General features: G+C 41.0%; 1 protein-coding gene across 1 annotated transcript; it reads left to right on the plus strand.

The window, feature by feature from the left end:
* Positions 1-553: 553 nt before the first annotated feature.
* Positions 554-16,517, plus strand: egf (epidermal growth factor). Its single transcript, XM_061685174.1, has 20 exons — positions 554-1,029; positions 2,739-2,938; positions 3,267-3,448; positions 5,263-5,490; positions 5,572-5,774; positions 5,886-5,999; positions 6,233-6,355; positions 7,120-7,242; positions 7,403-7,528; positions 7,645-7,781; positions 7,999-8,147; positions 8,745-8,849; positions 8,961-9,178; positions 9,268-9,435; positions 11,381-11,503; positions 11,566-11,704; positions 12,043-12,207; positions 15,223-15,325; positions 15,821-15,917; positions 15,989-16,517. The coding sequence occupies exons 1-20, from the start codon at positions 903-905 to the stop codon at positions 16,171-16,173; spliced, it is 3,015 nt and encodes a 1,004-aa protein (XP_061541158.1). The 5' UTR covers positions 554-902; the 3' UTR covers positions 16,174-16,517.
* Positions 16,518-19,545: the final 3,028 nt, after the last annotated feature.

Genomic DNA, 19,545 nt, shown 5'->3' on the forward strand with positions numbered 1-19,545 from the left:
AATGGCACATGCCAACGTCTCTGTTGACAAATATACCATACGTAAAATATTAAACAAGAATGCGGTTCATGGGAGAACACCAAGGAGGAAGCCGTTGCTATCTAAAAAAAGTTACATGTTTGAAGTTTGCTAAAGAGCACTTGAATGTTCCACAGCACTTTTTTCCATTAATATATAAAATCACCATTAAAAACAGCATTTAATGTTTACTTGGGTTATCTTTGTCTGATATTTACAATTTTTTGAAGATCTTAAACATTAAAAGTGGGATAACGGAAAAGAAAATAGGAATTTGAAAAGGGGGCAAATACTTTTTCACTGCATTGTATACTGTACGTTTCGTGACATATGTTAGGACCAACGCTATAGAAAACAGATGCATGTATGTAACTCTACACTAAAAGCCAAATTGACACATCATTTAACTCTTCCAGACACAATCAAGCATCCACACAGAGAAGGGACATGTCTCTCAGAGGGGAGGAGTGAGGCCAAACTGTTATTGTGTGGGACCTTTCTTCAGGGCCCGACCTCATTGCTGGCATTTTCCACATTCTGCCCAGGACACTGACTTAAAGGAGGTTTCGCTCCAGCGCTGGGGTTGCATGTGCAAAATTTACCACGGGTGTGTCAGGAATTTCAATCTTTGCTTCCAAAACAGACTGGCAGCATGGGAGCCGACGCGGGGCGTAAGTGGGATACCACATACCATTTACTAACATCTTCACTTTGAGAATTGGGACACCTCCTCTTATGTGAAGTTGTACCATCTCCTCCACCAAACCACCTCCCGCCGTCCGGGTGACATGCAAAGAGTCCACGCGCAAATGTCCCTCGGCTCGGGGAAATTCTTCCACGCCGTTGCTGATTGTGGGAATGCCTGAGACAAAGTGAACAGGATTATGTTGGCCACGACACTCACGGCGGCGCTGATCTATCTCACGGTGCAAAACAGCAGCGCCTTGGCCCTGGGCACGGCATGCTGGGACGAAAGGTTGACACGGGCTGGCAGGAACGGCAGCTGTGTTGGTGAGTTTGTGGCACCATTAAACGAAATTAAATGTCTTGGGATTTTTTTATTTTTTAAACAGCATTTGCAGTGCATCTGGTTGGGATGCTAAGCCTAAAGGCATGTGTTGTTTTAGTTTAAATGTCCACTGACTGGATACTTCGTTAGGTACACCTGCATTATCTAATACAGTGGTTCTGAATCTGGGCCCTGGGGACTACCATAGCAAGAAAATAATTTTGCAATAAATTATTGGGTCATATAATTTTTAAAAAGTGCATAGGTAAATATGCCTTAATTAAAAGCTCTGATATGATTGTGATATAGCACATAAATCTGACATTACTGCATGATAAAAAAATATATATTTTCAGAACAAAATCCACATTATGACGGTAATAGTCCTTTTTTCTTTTTTAGAACAAATGTGTATTTTTTAAAATATAATCCTATTTGTTTATAGATTAAAAAAGTGTCTTTTTTAGAATAAAATAATATTACGAGAATAAAGTTTTATTTTTGAAATTCACTTTCTTCCCTCATTAAACGTTGACTTTAATATCATAATATTATGACTTTTTCTTAGAAAAATATGACTTTGTTCTAAAAACAAAAATAATAATTTGTTATATTGTTAGTGAAGTACCACGCTGTACTGTACTATACTAAACTGCACTGTATTACGTTCAAGTGATGCCATTCTAAATGAGTTCATGCAGCAAAAGCATATTGTTAACCTCATGTCCACTCGCCAGAGGCTGAGCTGCGCTGTCTTTGTTTACGGAGTAGATGTGTAGCAAGAGTGTGAGGCAGTTACACTTTTCTATCCCTTTCCTATACAATCACAAACACAAATATACATACTGTTACACCCCTAACAATATATTGCCCAATTTAAACTGTCGATACAGGGGGTCCTCAATTTAGGACAGTACCAAGATATGGTGTTTCGAGGTTACGAGTGGTGTGCAATGAACTAGTTTGTGCAGTGGCGTAAGAATATGTGGTCACGTGGTACAAGAAGACATGCTTGGTTACTATTGTAATTGTTTTTTTTTTATTATTTGACTGCTCATAAACTGAATTTATGGCCTAGTAGGGCTTTTTCTCAAATCATGACTTGTGAGGTTAATGATAGACTAATCCACTTCGAACTTTCAAATTTATATACTAATTTGGCTTAAATTACTGTTTTAAGAACATCATTCTGAATTGAGGACCACCTACACACGTTTAGATTACATACAATTTGGTCTTTGGTTGTTCGGTTGGGCGAAAAGACTGCAACAAATGCCAAACAAAATGACAAATGCATTCTCATAGAGGCAGATGAATGCATCCTACAAATTCAAGAATAATGCTGACCATTCCATGAACCCCAATTTCATTATATTGTTTGTCTCCCGTTGCTCATTGTTCATCTTCATTCCACAGTGTCAGGGAAGTATCCATGGTTGCATGTAAATAGTGATATTACCATGATAGAACAAGAGCAAACACGACATATGTCAAGGTCTGCTACTATTGAGGCGACAACTCAATCATTCTTTTTCCGACACTGTTGGAACATAAAGTCTTACTCGACACAGTTCTTCTGACATCCTGAATGAACGCAACCTCGCTAAAGAACAAGCTTTTATCTACAAAGCAGCTATAACTTCAACCCGTTGTAGCCTTGAATTTGAAGCTGCTATTTAACAGACGGATGAAAACAATGCCTTGTGTTAAGCTTCGCAGCCCTTCCTGATCTTCGGCCATGGTAAAGCCATACATAGGATGGATCTGAACGGGAAGAACCAGAGACGGTTGGTGGCTGGGGTAGCATCATCCATCCTGCTGGATTTCCATTTCATCGAGGAACGAATCTACTGGGCGGATAAGCATGCCGGAATCATCTACAAGACATCCGTGAGAGGCATGCCAAGACAGGTGACGATGGAGCTAATGGTTTGTGGAATGTCTTGGATCAATCCATTGATTCCGTTTAGGATCATACCAACAATCGGGCTGAATTTGAATTTTTCCTGCTTCAAATCAGAGTCCACAAAGTCCTGGATGTTAGATATGTTTAAAAGATTTTCCAAAGAGATTATTTTAAAAAATCAGTTAAGATGTTACCCTACCTTTTAGACATGCTGACTTGTCCGTCCATGATCATGCCTTGGATATCCTCCTGGCATTGTAAAAACAGTTGTAAGAAGCTAAGTTTGGTTTTTCTTTGGAGTGACACAAATTGTCCATCGGTCATCTTCCGCAGAAACTGTACGCGTCTGACAAACACATTTCGGGCCTCGCCGTGGACTGGATTTGGAACGCCGTGTACTGGACGAGCCGGGAAAAAGGCAGAATAAAGAGGATGGATATAAACGGGAAAAACCAAAGGACTCTCGTGAGGCACTTGAGTCTGCCGAGCTCGATTGTGATTGACCCCACTAAAAGGTAACACTCTACAGTCAATTGCTATGCAAAAGCGTGGTACACACATACAGATTTTTAAATTGTTAACCAATTAGAAAAATGTGAGAGATCCCACACGATGAGGAAACTGCTCCAATATTGTGTGCTGTACTTGAGAATACCAACGCAGAACATCCAACACGTAATGCTATCTGGGTAATACCAAGACTGACCTGTGAAAGGCAGCACAGGGATCGAGGGAATCCAGACTGCCGGAAAATACAAAGAAGAAGAGAGAGTAGTCGTACAATGAGAAATAGAAGAAGCTGGGATAACTGTTAGCTCGGCTGGTAACTGCACATTGGTTGCAAATTCTTCTGGTCATTTTCATTGCGGTGAATAACTCGTGAGACACATTGTACAAACACTCAAAACAAACAGCTGCTCCTTTATTTACATCCGGCAACAGCTCCAGCTTCAGCTAGCTTCCTGATTGGCTATTTTTCTGTTGCATGTCATAATCATCGTTCAACCAGAGTCATAAAGATTTGCCATCGTAAATATTTAACAGCTTTAACGTTTACCATTGTCGGCCTCAACTGTTTTCTGAGCAGACTGGGGAGGAAAACTCACTTTTAACACAACCCACAGCAACCCTTAATCTCTGGTGACAGCAAATTTTAAGCAAGGGTATGGCTAAAAGAAAAAAAAGTGATCGCTCCACATCGAATCAATAAGGACCAAAATGGGTTACGTATATATACGTAGACTGCTGAATGCATTATTTCTTAAACAAAACGATAAAGGACATGTAATTCCATCATTCAGACGCCCAAAAGGCATTCGACAGGATTAAATGGGGATACTTGAAAATAATTGGATTTGGGGGAATTTTTCTAAGGTAGATCTAGTTACTGTACACTGAGGCAATGGCTGAAATTATAACAAACAACCAAATTTCAAAACCTTTTCAAATCATCAGGAGTGCCCTTTGATGCCTCTTTTATGATCTACACTTAGAAATTACTGTTGGGAAATGGGAGGAGACATGTCTTGGGGCCCAAACTGAATCCATAAATACTAAATGCAGTTTGTCACAATATAAGTGGCTGTTCAGGACTCAGATAAAACCTGTCAAACTACATCATTTTGATCCCAATTGTTAGGACGCGGATACTCAATATAATAATGAAATTGGCTCTTTGATTCATGGCATATGGAAGTGTCAAAAGGTGTAGATATACTGGAGATAAATTGTTGAATTCTGAACTGACAGGAATCACGGTACCTGCAAAGTCTGAATTTTGTGTTCTACATATATATCCTAAAGATTGTCTCATAAATGCAAAAAAAGTAAGCTCAATTTCTATTTCTACAAGCAAAACAAATAATTGTTGTAATTGTTGGCTCGGCTGTGTTACAAGCAGATTGAGGAGGGAAAAATAACTCTTATAACACTCCACACCTTTATTGACCTTGATTGGAAAGGATGGAAAATGCTCAAATTTGTCTCGATTATCGGTCTGTGCATACCCCGCTTCATACACTCAACACTGCTTCAGGTTGTTTCGTAATTGGTGATCATTCTGTTTCGTGTCACAAACCTGCAGTCTGTCGCACATAGAGATTTGCCATTGTAAATATTGAACTGGTTTTAAATTTAACATTGTTGGCCCAAACAGTTTTCCGAGCAAACCGGGGAGGAAAAATCATTCTTAATACACCCCACACCAATGGATAATCGCTGAGGATGATCTTTTAGAGACATCCGACAAGCTGGCGTTTTTCTGATTTGTCAGTACTTCGGTACCCTGCTTCAAAAAAGAAGATGACCAAACAAACTTTTCCTTTCGCAGGTTTTTGTTTTGGCTGTCTGGTGGAATGACCCCAAGCATCCAGCGGTCTGACCTGACAGGACAAGCTAAAACAACATTGATTAAAAACTCGCAACAGTGGAAGGCACTGTCCGTCGACTACGGCGACAAGAGACTGTTCTGGGTTCAGTTCGGTCTGCAAGGCGAAATCACGATTGCCTCCTCTGACTACAATGGCAAAGCCCTGCACTACATAGACCAGCCCCTTCAGTAAACACACAACATTTATTCCAAATCCCTTTCCTTTTCTACGAAAGTGCTTCACGCCTTTTCTCTCTTTCGTTTGCTCAGCTCTGATTCGCTGGGAATAGGGCTTTTCCACGAGCATGTGTATTACACCGATGCTGCGTCCCGACTAATAAAGCAAGTCAACAAGTACACAGGCGGCGAGGCGCTGGACGTCAATGTAAACCAAATGGCAAAGGTCCCGGTTGATATCAGAGTAGTTCATCCTGACAAGCAGCCAATGGTGGACTCACCATCATCACTTCCAGGTTTTACTTGACATTTAACTAGCCCTATATTATTATTATTATTATTATTATTATTATTGTTGTAATGGCAGAAACCAGTATACAATATTAATGCTAACTCTTTTCAATCAGGATGCGATGACCAGAGTGGCAACTGCGTCGATGTGTGCTCAAGTACAGCTGAGCAGCGAGTTTGTAAGTGCAGTGAAGGTTTTGCTCTCAGTAAGCAAGGCTCCTACTGTGAAGGTAAGTTTTTTTAATGTATATTTTTATGGTTGTCATGTTGGCAAAAACCGGTTCTAGACATTGGCCACTCAGTAGATGGGGTGGGATAAGCAGTGGTAATTCTTAATCCTTGGAGTATTTTGACAAAAGTATGTCACAGACACTTGATATTGGTTTTAAATGGTGAAAAGTATGCATAATATAGCTCAGCTTCCCCTTAACATTAAAATACTATTTACGGCTGTGTACCTTAGATGTGAATGAATGCTCCCACTGGAACCACGGCTGCTCTCTCGGATGTGAAAACATCCCAGGGTCTTATTTCTGCACATGCCCTAAGGGATACGCTCTCCTACCGGACAAAAAAACATGCAGAGGTATAGTGATGTACATTTATTTGTCTTGTGTATATATAGATTGCTTCGTCAATTTAAATCAAGCTTGTTTTGGTGAGAGTTATTTACCTCTTCTTGTTGTAGTGGCATTTGCCCCCAGGCACAACTTTAACCCCCACAGAGTCAATAAAAAGGCTGGGTTGCAAACGGCCAGACTGCCTGGACATTCATTATATGGGAGCTACCAATTGCATGCTATCTTATTTTGGACAAAATGCTATCACTTTGTATTGCGTTCACATACAAATATAGTGCAAAACCGATCTTAATGGGGCCTTATTGTCTGTATTGTACAGACAGCCAATAACTACATTGCCCCTTTAATCTTAAATGACAAGGCTTAACATAGATAAAGAGATTAGAAAATGAAGGGACACTTGCGTGATAGGGACCATATTTCACCAGGCCTTTGTCAAGTCTAAGATGATGACCTTTGCCATGCAAACAAGTCAAAAGACTAATGGGCTGTGGCTATCAAAAACAATGCCTCTTGTTATTGTGTATATTTTGTCCATGTCCAGTTTTGACCTAAGATCACATTCTAGACTGACTTTCCACCACACTTTCACCTGCCGTATTTGTGCAGAATTGTGAGCTGACTTCATAAAGGGATTTTATATAAGGGGCTTGTTGCCAACTGGTCTCCCGGACCCAGCAATACGTGCCTGTCTAAAAATAACATATCGGAGACAGCATGTACACTGCATATTTTAGTTTCTGTGTTTGTGTTTATTTCCTTTCATCAGAGATCATAACTTGTGACGGCAACACCACAGAGTGTGGTCACGGTTGCCTTGCAACAGACGAGGGTACCGTGTGTGTTTGTCCAAAGGGGTCTGTATTAAAGGAGGATGGACAGGCCTGTACAGGTACCACTTTTTTTCTGTGTAATGAATCAGTACAAAGTAATTCCAGTAAAAAGAAGGCTTAAAGGTTGGGTTAGGGTTACAATATTGTAGGCTGCACCGTCCCTGTTACATAATGTAGGGTAACAGTGACTGGCAGAACTGTCTTTTGTTTTTTTTCCAGGCTGCTCTTCCGCAGACAGAGGGGGCTGCAGTCAGCTGTGCACCCCAGTCTCCCCCACTAGGTGGCATTGCAATTGCCTGCCCGGCTACCGACTCCAGCAAGATGGCAAGCGGTGTATTGCCTCTGGTGAGTCACACCATTATTGCGAAGCAGTCAACAGCTGATTAACACACTTCTTATCTCCGTGTGCTCATTTAAGCTTGCACATGCAATAGTGTGTTTATTTTGTTGTTGTTTTTTAGGACCTACACCCTATCTGCTTGTTGCCAGTCTGGTGGGCGTGCAGAGAATTAACAGTGATGGCACTGAGGGCCAAATCCTTGTGGAAGAGCCCAGAGGAGAAATAGTATCTTTGGATTATGACCTAATGTCCAACCATGTAGGGGGGGGGAAAACTTCTAACAGTTCATAAATAATATGCAGATATTTTCAATGAACTGCATATCTCGCAAGAGTCCAACTGTGTGAACACGCAGTGACATCTAGTGGATATATTTTGTATCTGAATACTGAGTTGTTGTTTTTTTAATGTATTTCATATGGGTCTCAGTAACTGGGCTAAGTGTATTAAATGTGCTCTTCCATTGCATTTAAAGGTGTACTTTATCAGCACATCCCAGAAGACTATAGAACGGGTCCATTTGAACGGCGGATCCAGACACCGCCTCGTCACCGACAGTCCAGACTCAAACAACGGGCTGGCTGTCGACTGGATCCATCGCAAGATGTACTGGACTGTTATGCGGTGCGTTGATGGATAGTTTTAAAATGCATTGTAGGCAAGTTATAGAATTGTTTTTCATTCAATTTCATGGGCAAATGTCTCTTCCCCTGCATATTTGCGATGCACTCGTCACAACTTCACCTTTTCACTTTTTTTTCTGTGGATCATATCCCAAGCTGCTCGCTGAAAAACGTGTTTTGTTTTGTGTGCTTGATGAAACCCAAGATGCCAAAATATGCCGCCAAAGCCCCGTCTAAATGGGAACATTGGTGTCAAGGAAGTATGTTGAAGTACATCTCAACTGAGAAACAAGCTTTGAACTGTATGTCAGGGAAGGAGGAAGATTTAGCCTGGGTTGTTAGTGGAAGTTACAGAGCGTGTGTGTACATGGAAACTTCCCAAATGATGAGTTTGAAATGATACTGGTTTGCTTTGGGATCATGGTTTGTGGTATCGTTACAGTTGAAACTATTATTATAGGCATTTGTAAATCAGTGACAGCGGTTGTTCTTTATATACTGTATGTACTGTATATTAATTGATTTATTGCACTGCCTAAGTATTAAGATCTATTTATTTCTAGAGTAAAAGATATTGATTTAAATGTGACACTTCCAGCCAGTCAACAGTTGTCAGCAGTGCCTTGGACGGACTCAATATGACAACTCTAATAAGAACTGGACTTGACAAGCCGTCATCCATCACAGTTCATCCTCTAGAAAAGTCAGTTTGACAACATACTGTATTGCTATATTTTGAAATTATACAATCTTTATATACTCTATATATGTACTGATTTAAAATGTCCTCTACTACGTGGTTTCTTTTTTTGAGGAAGTTGTTCTGGGCGGATATCGGACGTCAACCCAAGGTGGAAAGCTGCTCTTTAGACGGCATGGACCGCACGGTGATCGCAAACACCGACCTGGTGTCGCCTGGTGGTCTGACGGTCGACTTCGCTGAGGGTCGTCTTTTCTGGTGCGACGGGACCAGGGTGGAGACCTGCGCTCTAGACGGTTCCGACCGACGGATCCTGCTAGAGAACCAAGTAGGTGAGGTTATGAAATGGCCATGGTCTTTTTTAAACGTATACCCAATGATTGACGCTCACCTCATATCACTGACTTTCGTTATTTGCCAGGCCGGCCGTTTGACTTGGCCGTGTTTGAGGACAGGCTGTGGTTGGTGGACAAGAAGAACCGTCAGCTGATGAGCATACACAAGCGGACCGGGAGGAAACTGCAACGTCTCCTTAGCAACCTGGTCCAACCCGCGTCTGTTGTGGTAGTGCATCCGCTTGCTAAACCAGGTACAGCAAGACAGCAAAGATCTATTTTATTAATATATATATGGATTGGGGTTAGGGGGTGGGTTAGCAGTAGGATTTGGGTTTTGGGGCTGGATTAGGAATAGTGGTTGCAGTTGGTGTTAGAATTTGGGTTAGTGATTGTATTAGGGGTTGGGTTCGGGGTTAGGGTTAGGGCAGGGGTGTCAAACTCATTGAAATACAGCCTAATTTGATGTAAAGTGGGTCACTGATGGTGTAGTGGTACACTCGCCTGACTTTGGTGCAGGCAGCGTGGGTTCAGTTCCCACTCAGTGACGTTGTGAATGTAACTGCGAATGGTTGTCCATGTCTATATGTGCCCTGCGACTGACTGGCGACCAGTTCAGGGTGTAGTCCGCCTTTCGCCCAAAGTCAGCTGGGATAGGCTCGAGCGTCCCACGACCCTAACCAGGATAAGCGGTGTTGAAAATGGATGGATGGATGATGTAAAGTGGGCCTAACCAGTAAATCAGAGGATAATTGATATAACTACATGTTGGTCATTTTCTCTTTGTTAGAATGCAAAGAAATACAAGTATGCTACATTAGGGAAATCTAATATATTATCAAATATTTAATGGAGTATCCTTTACCAAAACAATAAGAACAACCTCAGATTTCTTAAGAACAACAATTTGCTTCAGTTTATCATCTTCATGTGTGCATTATAACTCATCACAGTGATTGCATGGAAATGTTCAAAGCTTTAAGTCTCAGGTATTTGGAACAGAAAAATATCATAGTGCGCTTTAGAATTGAATCAATTTATCAAGATTAAGGAATTATTTTAACTAAATATTTTCTAAATGCATAATAATTGTCATAACCAATAAATTGTTGACCCATAAACCAAAGTGAGAACCATTTTAAATGTAAAAGAAAGTGATCACCTGCCCTCTCAACTTTATACATTAAACACGCAAAATAATAAAAACAAAAAATGCATGGATACATTTTATGGCATTTAATGACAATAGGATTCCACCATTTTCAAACAGTAGGATATGTACTGGTCAGTATATGTTAGGCAAGTTACTGTGTATGTGCACTATCAAGGACAACAAATCACATTAGCATTGTGACTAATTAGCTAACTAGCAGTGAGTAGCACTCCTCGAACTCGGACCTTGGTCGAACTTGGGATAAGGTTTGGGTAAAGTCATAGGGCAAGGCTCCACATTTGGGGTCAGGGTTAAGGGTTAGTGCTAGGGTTAGGGCAAGTGTGAAGGGCTGGTTTAGAGATTGGGGTAGGGTAAGGAGATGTAAGGTAAATTTTTGACTCTCAGTTTTCACAGGGTTAGGCTTAGATGACAAGCCCGCAGGTGTGACATCGCTCCCAGACAAAACACTTAATAATGAAAGCACACCACACACGCCCTCTAACAGAGCAGAGGTGGACTTGGACAATGAGGCAAGGACGTTCAAAGATAAGATGGTGTCAGGTAACAACAGCATGGAACAGAAGAACAGAAAAGTTTTTCCTTTTAGTTAAATTTAGTTTTAGTTGTAAGTCTCAATGACATGTTTCAACGTGGTCTCTGTCAGACCGGCATGAGTGTTAGGATGCAGGATATGGATTAAACCATTAATTGAGTATATCATATCATTCTAGCAAAAGAGCAACAGGATAAAGATACTGTGGATCGATACACTGTACGCGCTAAAGTACTGAGACAAGCCTCCGGGTCCTCCGGGTGCGATGCTTCTCACTAGGAAAAGTGTGGGTGTTGAGACACCCACATCCCAATGGGTGTGACAGGTGGGAGTTGAACCCTTTCACTGGGAAAATGTGGGTGTCGCAACACTGATGCACAAATGCTCATTTTGATAAAGTTGGAACATAGCAACACTTTTGTCCATATAGCGTAATAGTACACGCTGCCTGTTGTCTCTTCTTTATATCGTATGAATATGTGCTCAATTCTAGATACTGATGAGTGTAAACTGGAAAGGCACAACTGTGACAAAAACACAGACTGCTTAAACACGAAGGGAAACTTCCTCTGCAAGTGCCAGGCTGGTTACCACGGCAACGGGCAGACATGTCAAGGTGTGTTCACGACGAATTCCAGTTTTATTCTGTGTCCGTCCAATCGTTTGTTTTGGTTCTAGAGCTACGCATCACATCGCCGTCTGTGACGACGAGCCGCCCTGGAAACTCCGTGGAGAGTTGCCCCTCCACCCATGAGTCATATTGCTTATACCAGGGTGTCTGCTTCTACTTCCCTGAGGTGGACTCCTACGCTTGCAAGTAATTAATATTTTCTGTCTTGTTAACTTAATATCTGCTGGAAATGAGCCACAAACTCAATTATAGATACGCTCCTGGTTATAATGACTGATTTGAACCAAAAGGGGTCACTATTGTTCCATGAAACCTGGATCACTATTATAAAGACATTGAACACCATGTTATCGGAAATAAAGGCACATCGAGTAAAGTCACAATTACATACAGTATATGGACACACACATAGTGATAAAACAACAAAATTACCTACTTTTATCTACTTTATATTGTCAAATCAAAACCAGCCATTTTTACCTCAGAAATATATGGTGAAGTAATAGGTTATTGACCTGTTTCAGCTGCGTGCCAGGCTACGTGGGTGAGCGCTGTCAGTTCACCGACTTGGAGTGGTGGGAGCTCCAGCAGGCGGAGGAGGAGCAGCGCAGGAACGTAGTTGTCGCCGCTTGCATGGTGCTCCTGGTCTGCCTGCTCTCCATCGCTGCCTGTGTTACCTACTGCTACGGGTGAGAGGGGGAGGAATTGCTTCAGTGTTTTCTTTTCACGGAAGTGCAACATTTATTGTTTGTCTTCTTTTTAGGAAATTAATGATGTGGACAAGAGCAAAAGTAATAGTTTAAAACAAGTTACCAACTTTGAGATACTGCCAACAGCGCTCCGCTAGCCACGATATTCGCTAGCCAGCGGTTGAGCTGCTCTGTGTTTGTTCACGGAGGAGACGTGTGGCTAGCGCACGGGACACTTATACTTCCTGTCCCTTACCTAATAGCTTCCATGTGGGAACTCGGCACACCTCCGTACAATACAAAATGTTCTCTACCAAAAAATCTGAAAACCCAAATTATAACTTCATAAAATTATGGGCTAAAAATTGGTATTTTATTTTTACCTATGTTCTAGTCTGTGCAGGTTGAGACCTAGAATTTTTTTTCTTTCTTTGCAGGTCTAGACAGTGACACGTGGTCTCTGCTGGTCTACGAAACGACACATTATGGTCTCTGTATGTATAGAGACTGGGACATTTGTTGATCCTGGCAGGTCTAGACAATGAAACATGTTCTGGTCTCTGCAGGTTTAGATAATGACACATTTTGTTCTCTGCAGGTCTAGAGACTGATTCATGTTCCAGTCCCTGTGGGTCTATACACTGAGACATGCTCTGGTCTTTGCAAGTCTAGAGAGTGATACACGTTGTAGTCTCTGCATGTCTAGACAATGATAGATGCTATTGTTGCAACTGGTCTAGAGACTGATACATGTTCTGGGCTCTGCATGTTTAGAGATTGCTGTATGTTCTGGTCTCTACAGGTCTAAACAAGGACATATATTCTGATCTCGGCAGGTCTATACAATGAAATGTTCCTGTCTCGCAGGTCTAGACACTGACATGCTCTTGTTTGTGCATGTCTAGAGACTGATAAATTTTTTGGTCTCTGCAGGTTTAGAAAATGACATGTTCTGGTCTCTGCGTGTTTATAGAGTAGAGACTGATACATGTTCTGGTCTGTGCAGTTCTAGAAACTGATGAATGTTCTGGTCTCTGTAAAGCTAGACAATGTCACATGTTCTGGTTTCTGCAGGTCTAGAGACTGATATATGTTCTGGTTTCTGCAAGTTTTGAGACTGATGAATGTTCTGGTCTCTGCAGGTCTAGATGATGACACATGCTCAGGTCTCTGCAGGTTTTGACAAGGACAAGTTCTGGTATTTGCAGTTCCAGAAAAAAACACGTTTTGGTCTCTGCTTTTTTTTTTAGATTTATGCCTTTTTTGGTCATCTGGTTAAAAGTTGTGTGCTATTTGGAAATGGCAACCAGTCCAAGATACACCCGCTTCTCTCATCAATTGTGATGGGCTTCAGCTTACCCTCAAACCTAATGAGGATAAGAGCTACCGAAAATGAATGGCTGGATGGATTTGGGACAATTTTCTAACTGAACGACCTCAGCAGCGTTTGACTTTAGAGGTTTCATTTTGGATAACTATCGCTCAATAAATGTTTGAAACATGATGTTCATTGGGAGTCAACGTTACTGTAGAAGCAGTGCTGTGTTCTAAGTATCGGGCATTATTCCTGTGGAACTGCTCCAGTGACGAAAGACAACATCCGGAAAGTGTCTATCAAACTTGGGCATGCGTGAGCTGTGTAATGCGAGGGTCTCTGGATGGGGGCCGCATGTGCCAGCATGTAGTCACACCACATAGACCAGTGACTATGCAGTTGGAACATCCACTCCCTTTTATTTCCACCCTAAGTAGCTGATTTGCTTTGCTGTTGTTTTGCCGGCTTATGTACGAGGCTGTCAGCTTTCGCCATGCACTCTTAACTCGCCCCACCTCGCACTTCCGTTGTCGCGTATGCCTTGGTCACAGTCTGCCCCCCCACCCCTCTGTGGAAGTGGCACGCTTTCAATTACATGCTTGGTTTAGCTTGTTCAACAGCAATTACACATCAAAATAGGCCATTTCGCGGTGACAAAATGGAGCCGCTGAGGTATGACCTCCGCGTGGCCGCCAATAGCTTGGCCTCAAATTGCATTCTGCACTTGACTGCAAGTGCACTTGGGCGCTCTTTTTGAGTTTGGTGCTTTAGTGTCTTTGTTATAGAGGAGGCAGGAAAGAATCCCCTCGCTGCATAGTGATATGAGCCACTAAACAGCTACCCTGGATTTAAAACTGACTTACCTAAACGCACCATCAAATTCACAGTGACTACACAAGCACTGGATTTATTTAGTGGCTCTCTGGCAAGCTACACCAATAGATGTATCAAAAACTGCCTTATCCTGGTGCTGATACAAATTGGGATTGTTTGGCTTTAGCAGAGGCATCCATTCTTTGAAAAGGAACACTGTTTAATCCAGCTCTATTACACAGAATTACATTCACAAACATATTGATTTGCATAACACAATTATACAATCAAGAGGTAGGAGTAAGTAAGTCTTGCACTTCCCAAAAAAACATTTTCTTTCAAGATAAAAACAATTGGCAAACTATCTTGAAATGAGAAAGGACAGAAAAGGGCAGGGCAGGACAAGATGTGGGAAATGACCAAGGGAGTGCTACTGATGAGTGTTGGGGTGGGATGCTTTTTATGGTGTCTAAACACCTGTAAGGACCTGTACATTGATATCTTAATATATATATTTTAGTGAATGAACACCATATCACATGCATGTTAGTCAACTGGTGTACGGAGTATCTGAGACGGTACATTGAGGCAAAGGGGGGCAAGCCAGCGAGCCCATCCCGTGGGGGACCCAGCCACACCCCAGGACCCAGGGGGGTAGTTCAAGTCTTAACTCAAGTCTCATGAATACCACGTTAAGTCAAGTCTTTTGTAAGTTTTAGCCAAGCAGTCCTAAAATACGCAACTTATTGTAACTCGCTTACTCGAGTCTTTGGCAGGGCTATCTGTGTATTCACCACCCAGGTCCTTGGCTATACACATTAATTTATTATTTAACATGATTTGAGAGGCAACCTTAATTAAAACACCCCTTTATCCCCTTGGTTAAGAACTCGAGGAATCTCCCGCAAGCAGTCCTCAGCGCACAATGTGAGTCAGACCAACGTGACGGTCGAGGACATGTTGGAAATCACCAAAGACGGCGTACCTCAGGTAAGCAAATCAGCAAACACCCGGGTGTCCTGTGCAAAGTGTCTTTCCAAAATTGTGTATTTTGTTTTTCCAAGGCAGTGGCTTTGACCTTGGATGTGAAAAACATGTGCTAAAGATGGACTCTAGCAACAGTGTAGTTTATACACCATGGCGAACTACAGCAAAAATAATAAACATGACTTTCTATCCCACTTCAGACAACAATTATTGTGGAACGCCAAAAAGTAGCACCATCAACACTGGTTTATTCAGGTGGGGCATGAATGTATTTTGCTTTACAGCTACTAAACAGCAACCAAAATAATAAACAGTATTCCATTTACAGTACTGCACTGTATATCTGAGTGCCAGTCACACTTCTGACACAACTTGTTGCGCACCTTCAAACGTAGCCTCGTCCCAAGTGTCCTTACACATTGGTTCACCATGGATAATCCCACTTCTGACACCATTTTTGGGGAAACTCTCTAAATTAACCCCTGTCGGACTCAACAGGTCTACACAGCAGTGGACAGTGAGCCAAAAGCAAACGTCATCCCAGCAACAGGCTGTCCAAGGAGGGCAGTATGTCCATCATGCTGTTCAGAGACAGGTATCAGAAGCTACTGTGTGTTGATATACACCTACATCACCCGGAATATAATTGTAATACCTTTCCGTCAGGGGACAATCAGTCTGAAGAGACGGGGTTGTGGTCTAAACACAACCAGGCGTATGAGTGTTCCATGGCGTCCGTTGTTGCTATGGAGGCCAAGCAGAACCCCCTCCAAAGCTCGAGTCAGTCGGCGGACTCCATCGCGCCGACGCAACTCCCCGTAGTAGAGTCATCTGCCTCCTGTGCAGTTTAAGGTTTACATTCCCTGCTTCTTACACTAGGGGTCAACAACGTACCAGATTTTAGAAAATGGCGTGCATGTAGCTGACTCTATTAGATTGGTTCTATGACGCCATAAACTTCCCTTATCGGGATAAAAAAAAAACACAGTGCAGTATTTGTATTCATAGTAGTAAGCGGTAAGGATGGACAGAGAGTAATGATGATTTTTTTTTGGGAATACCTGGCCAGTTCTGATACCTCATGTTTAATTAGTGGCTAAATCCTAAAACTGATTATGATCAAATTAGACCGTAGTCCTTGGATAGGCAACGTTGTGTGATACAAGCTTTTAGCAGCTATAAGCAATAACACAAAACTGTGACATGAAACATGTTTTTACTTCCATCAATAAAGCTATAATCACAATCTCTTTATTTACTTTACTTTTGCATCAAAATGTATTCTTATTTCTTGTGATAGTTTTGTCATGTATTATAGTTTTGTACTGATATTGTAATTTTTATTTATTTTATTTAATTTTTTTTGGGGTGGGAGCGAGGTTGGTAATCGCAGGAAAAAAACTCAAGGGTCACTTGGATATTGATTTTTTTTCTGGCAAGAGCGCACTTATATATATTGGCCTCCATTAGTGCTAACAGATAGAGGGCTAGGGCTGCGGTCCAAAGAGCAAGAGTCAATTTATCTTGAATTACACCTCAATTTGGGCAATAGGTGGGGCAATGGAGTCACTGACACTGGAAGTTAAAAGGCGGTCATGGGGTACTTGCGTGAGCAAAAGTATTGGGACATTCCGGCTGCAGAAAGTGGAAAGTGTACCCACAACGTTGGACACACAAAATTGGCCATCATTTCTTGCCTATACATATATTGTATTACGTAAAGGACAGGAAGTGTAACTGCCTCACAGTCTTGCTCTAGACCAGTGCAGCTCAGCCTCTGGCCATAACATATGCTGTTGGGAGTTTTAATAACGTCATAATTTCAGTCATTGTTCATTTGCTAAAAAGAAGGCAAACTATTCATATTGCATTTTCCTAAAAAGAGTTTACCTTTTACATTCTCCACAATGCAAGTTACAATACTGCTGCACCTCATCCAACATTTTCTTTAAGGACTGATTTTGCACATTCTTTCAAAAGAAAACAATTGCTGTTGTACTTTCCTACAAATAAGGCAAACTACTGACACTTTACTAACACTTTACTAACAAAACAAGATTCAGGCAATTGTTTAAAGTCTTACTGTTGCACTTGCCCGTGTATCATTTGTTTCCTAAGATGACGACAAACTATTGATGTTGCACTTTCGTAGAGAGGACAAACCATTGATGGAGCACCATCTTTAAAAGAAGACAAACAATAGACGTCACACTTTCCTAAAAAAAATAAATAAAAAAAAAGACAAACTATTGAGGTTACACTTTCCTAAAAAGAAAATATTTGAACAGTTGCAGTATATATTATGAAATATTTGGCTCAGACTCCTTAAACTGTTACTCTTGCACTTGGCCGTGCATCATTAATTTACTAAAATGACGAAAAATTATTGATGTTGCACTTTCTTAAAAAGTAGTCAAACAATTAATGTTGCACTTTCCTAAAAGGAAGACAAACTATTGAGGCTGCACTTTTCTAAAAAGAAAAGATATAAAAAGTTATACATAATGTAATATTTTGCTCAGACTGTTCAAACTGTTATGGTTGCACTTTGCCACACTGTACATTTCCTAAGAAGACGAGCCATTGCTGTTTCATTTTCCTAAAAAGAAAATAATTCATTTGGTATATATTTCAAAATATTTCTTTTTTTATACGATTGAAGACAAAGCAACAGTAGCAACAACGTTTGAGCACAAAACTAATGGCCAATTTTGTGTGGAGGTTACTTTTCTTTTCCCGCCAGATGGGACAAGCTTTGCCCGCCTCACTCCCGACTCCATTCCAGCCTGGATGACAGCTGATGAGGTCTTTGGCGGGGAATTAGCAAGCCACTCAAAGGCTTTAGCGCTGATCCTCTGGGTCACACCGTAGCTCTGCTGCAGGGACAAAGTTACACTGCTTTTTACAAGGATTTAGGCTGATTTAAAAATCACAATAGTAGGGGGACTGGGAGTGTGGGGGTCCTAATGCATAAACACACGAGCCACAATCCAAACCTGGAAGCCGTCCTGGAGCTTTTGTTTCCTGAGGGACAGCTAAAGAGTTTTACAGCATTAGCATTGATCTACACCAGTGGATCTTGCTTCCATGTCCATTAAGGAAGCAGAAATGATTCATTGGCTGTGGAAGTATCTACTGCCCAGTGCGTGGCGACAGTGCATTTGTAATTACAGCAATACTCTGCCGATAAAGGGAACATTGTGGAATTAGTTAACGTTTGTATACAAATCGTTGTGACCAGCATTAGCTTCTGATAATAATGTTATACAGAGAACCCTCGCTATTCGCAGGTGTTAGTATCACTTAATATCATATCAAACTCATCATATGACATTATTCTCAATAATAAATGGCTTACGTTTTATTAGATTTTTTTGTAAATGTACCGCAAGTGAACGGAACTAATTACTGAAGACTAAAGCTATTCAATAATGCTAATTAGCATTTTACTTCAAATTAAAGCCTTCCATTTAATTCTTGAAAATTATTAGCTAACCTGTGCCTTGGTTATAAAAACAATTGTGCCACAGCATGTGCAAATGTGTTGGTATGACTATTAAAATCCTAGAATCATTGAACAATACATACGCTGGCTAGCACAAACGAGCTAATGTGCTAATCGTTTTAGCTAACTAGTTATTACTCGATTTTGCTCACTTGTGGTCCAGAAAGCAAAACATTTCCGCACGGCCACCACATAATTAACACACAAGAAAAATAAAAAATAAATAAGAGAACTTTAATATTTGTTAGCAGGCTAAGTATGTGGTGAATGTAATAGCTTTAAGCGTTAGCTCCACAAATGCTAATAATGCTTGTGAATCAGGATAAGTCTGTTTTGATTTGTTTAAAACTCACATTTTTTCTGAGTTAATTAGTGCATGTTTTAGTCCCAAACGTCATCAATAAATACCAAATGTATTTTCGACTCAGCTCAACAATGTATTCCTAATTTAAGTGAGTTGTCTTTCATGATGAAAAACGTCAGGTCACTGTGCTTACCCGTTGACAGCCTCTTTTGGGCAAGGAGCCATTTTGTTTACCAGAGTGGATGATCAAAAAGGACCCAGCAAAAATACATCCCAAAAAAAAAATAATAATAATAACTTGCAGTGAAATATAGTTTATGAAGATAAAGAAAAAAAAAATACTACCAGTTTTTAGTGAACAAAGTTGGTCTTATTTCGTCACTTTTTAAAAATACAGTAACTTCCACAATGAGA

This window comes from Phycodurus eques, chromosome 9 (genome assembly GCF_024500275.1).
Source record: "Phycodurus eques isolate BA_2022a chromosome 9, UOR_Pequ_1.1, whole genome shotgun sequence".
NCBI lineage: Eukaryota > Metazoa > Chordata > Actinopteri > Syngnathiformes > Syngnathidae > Phycodurus > Phycodurus eques.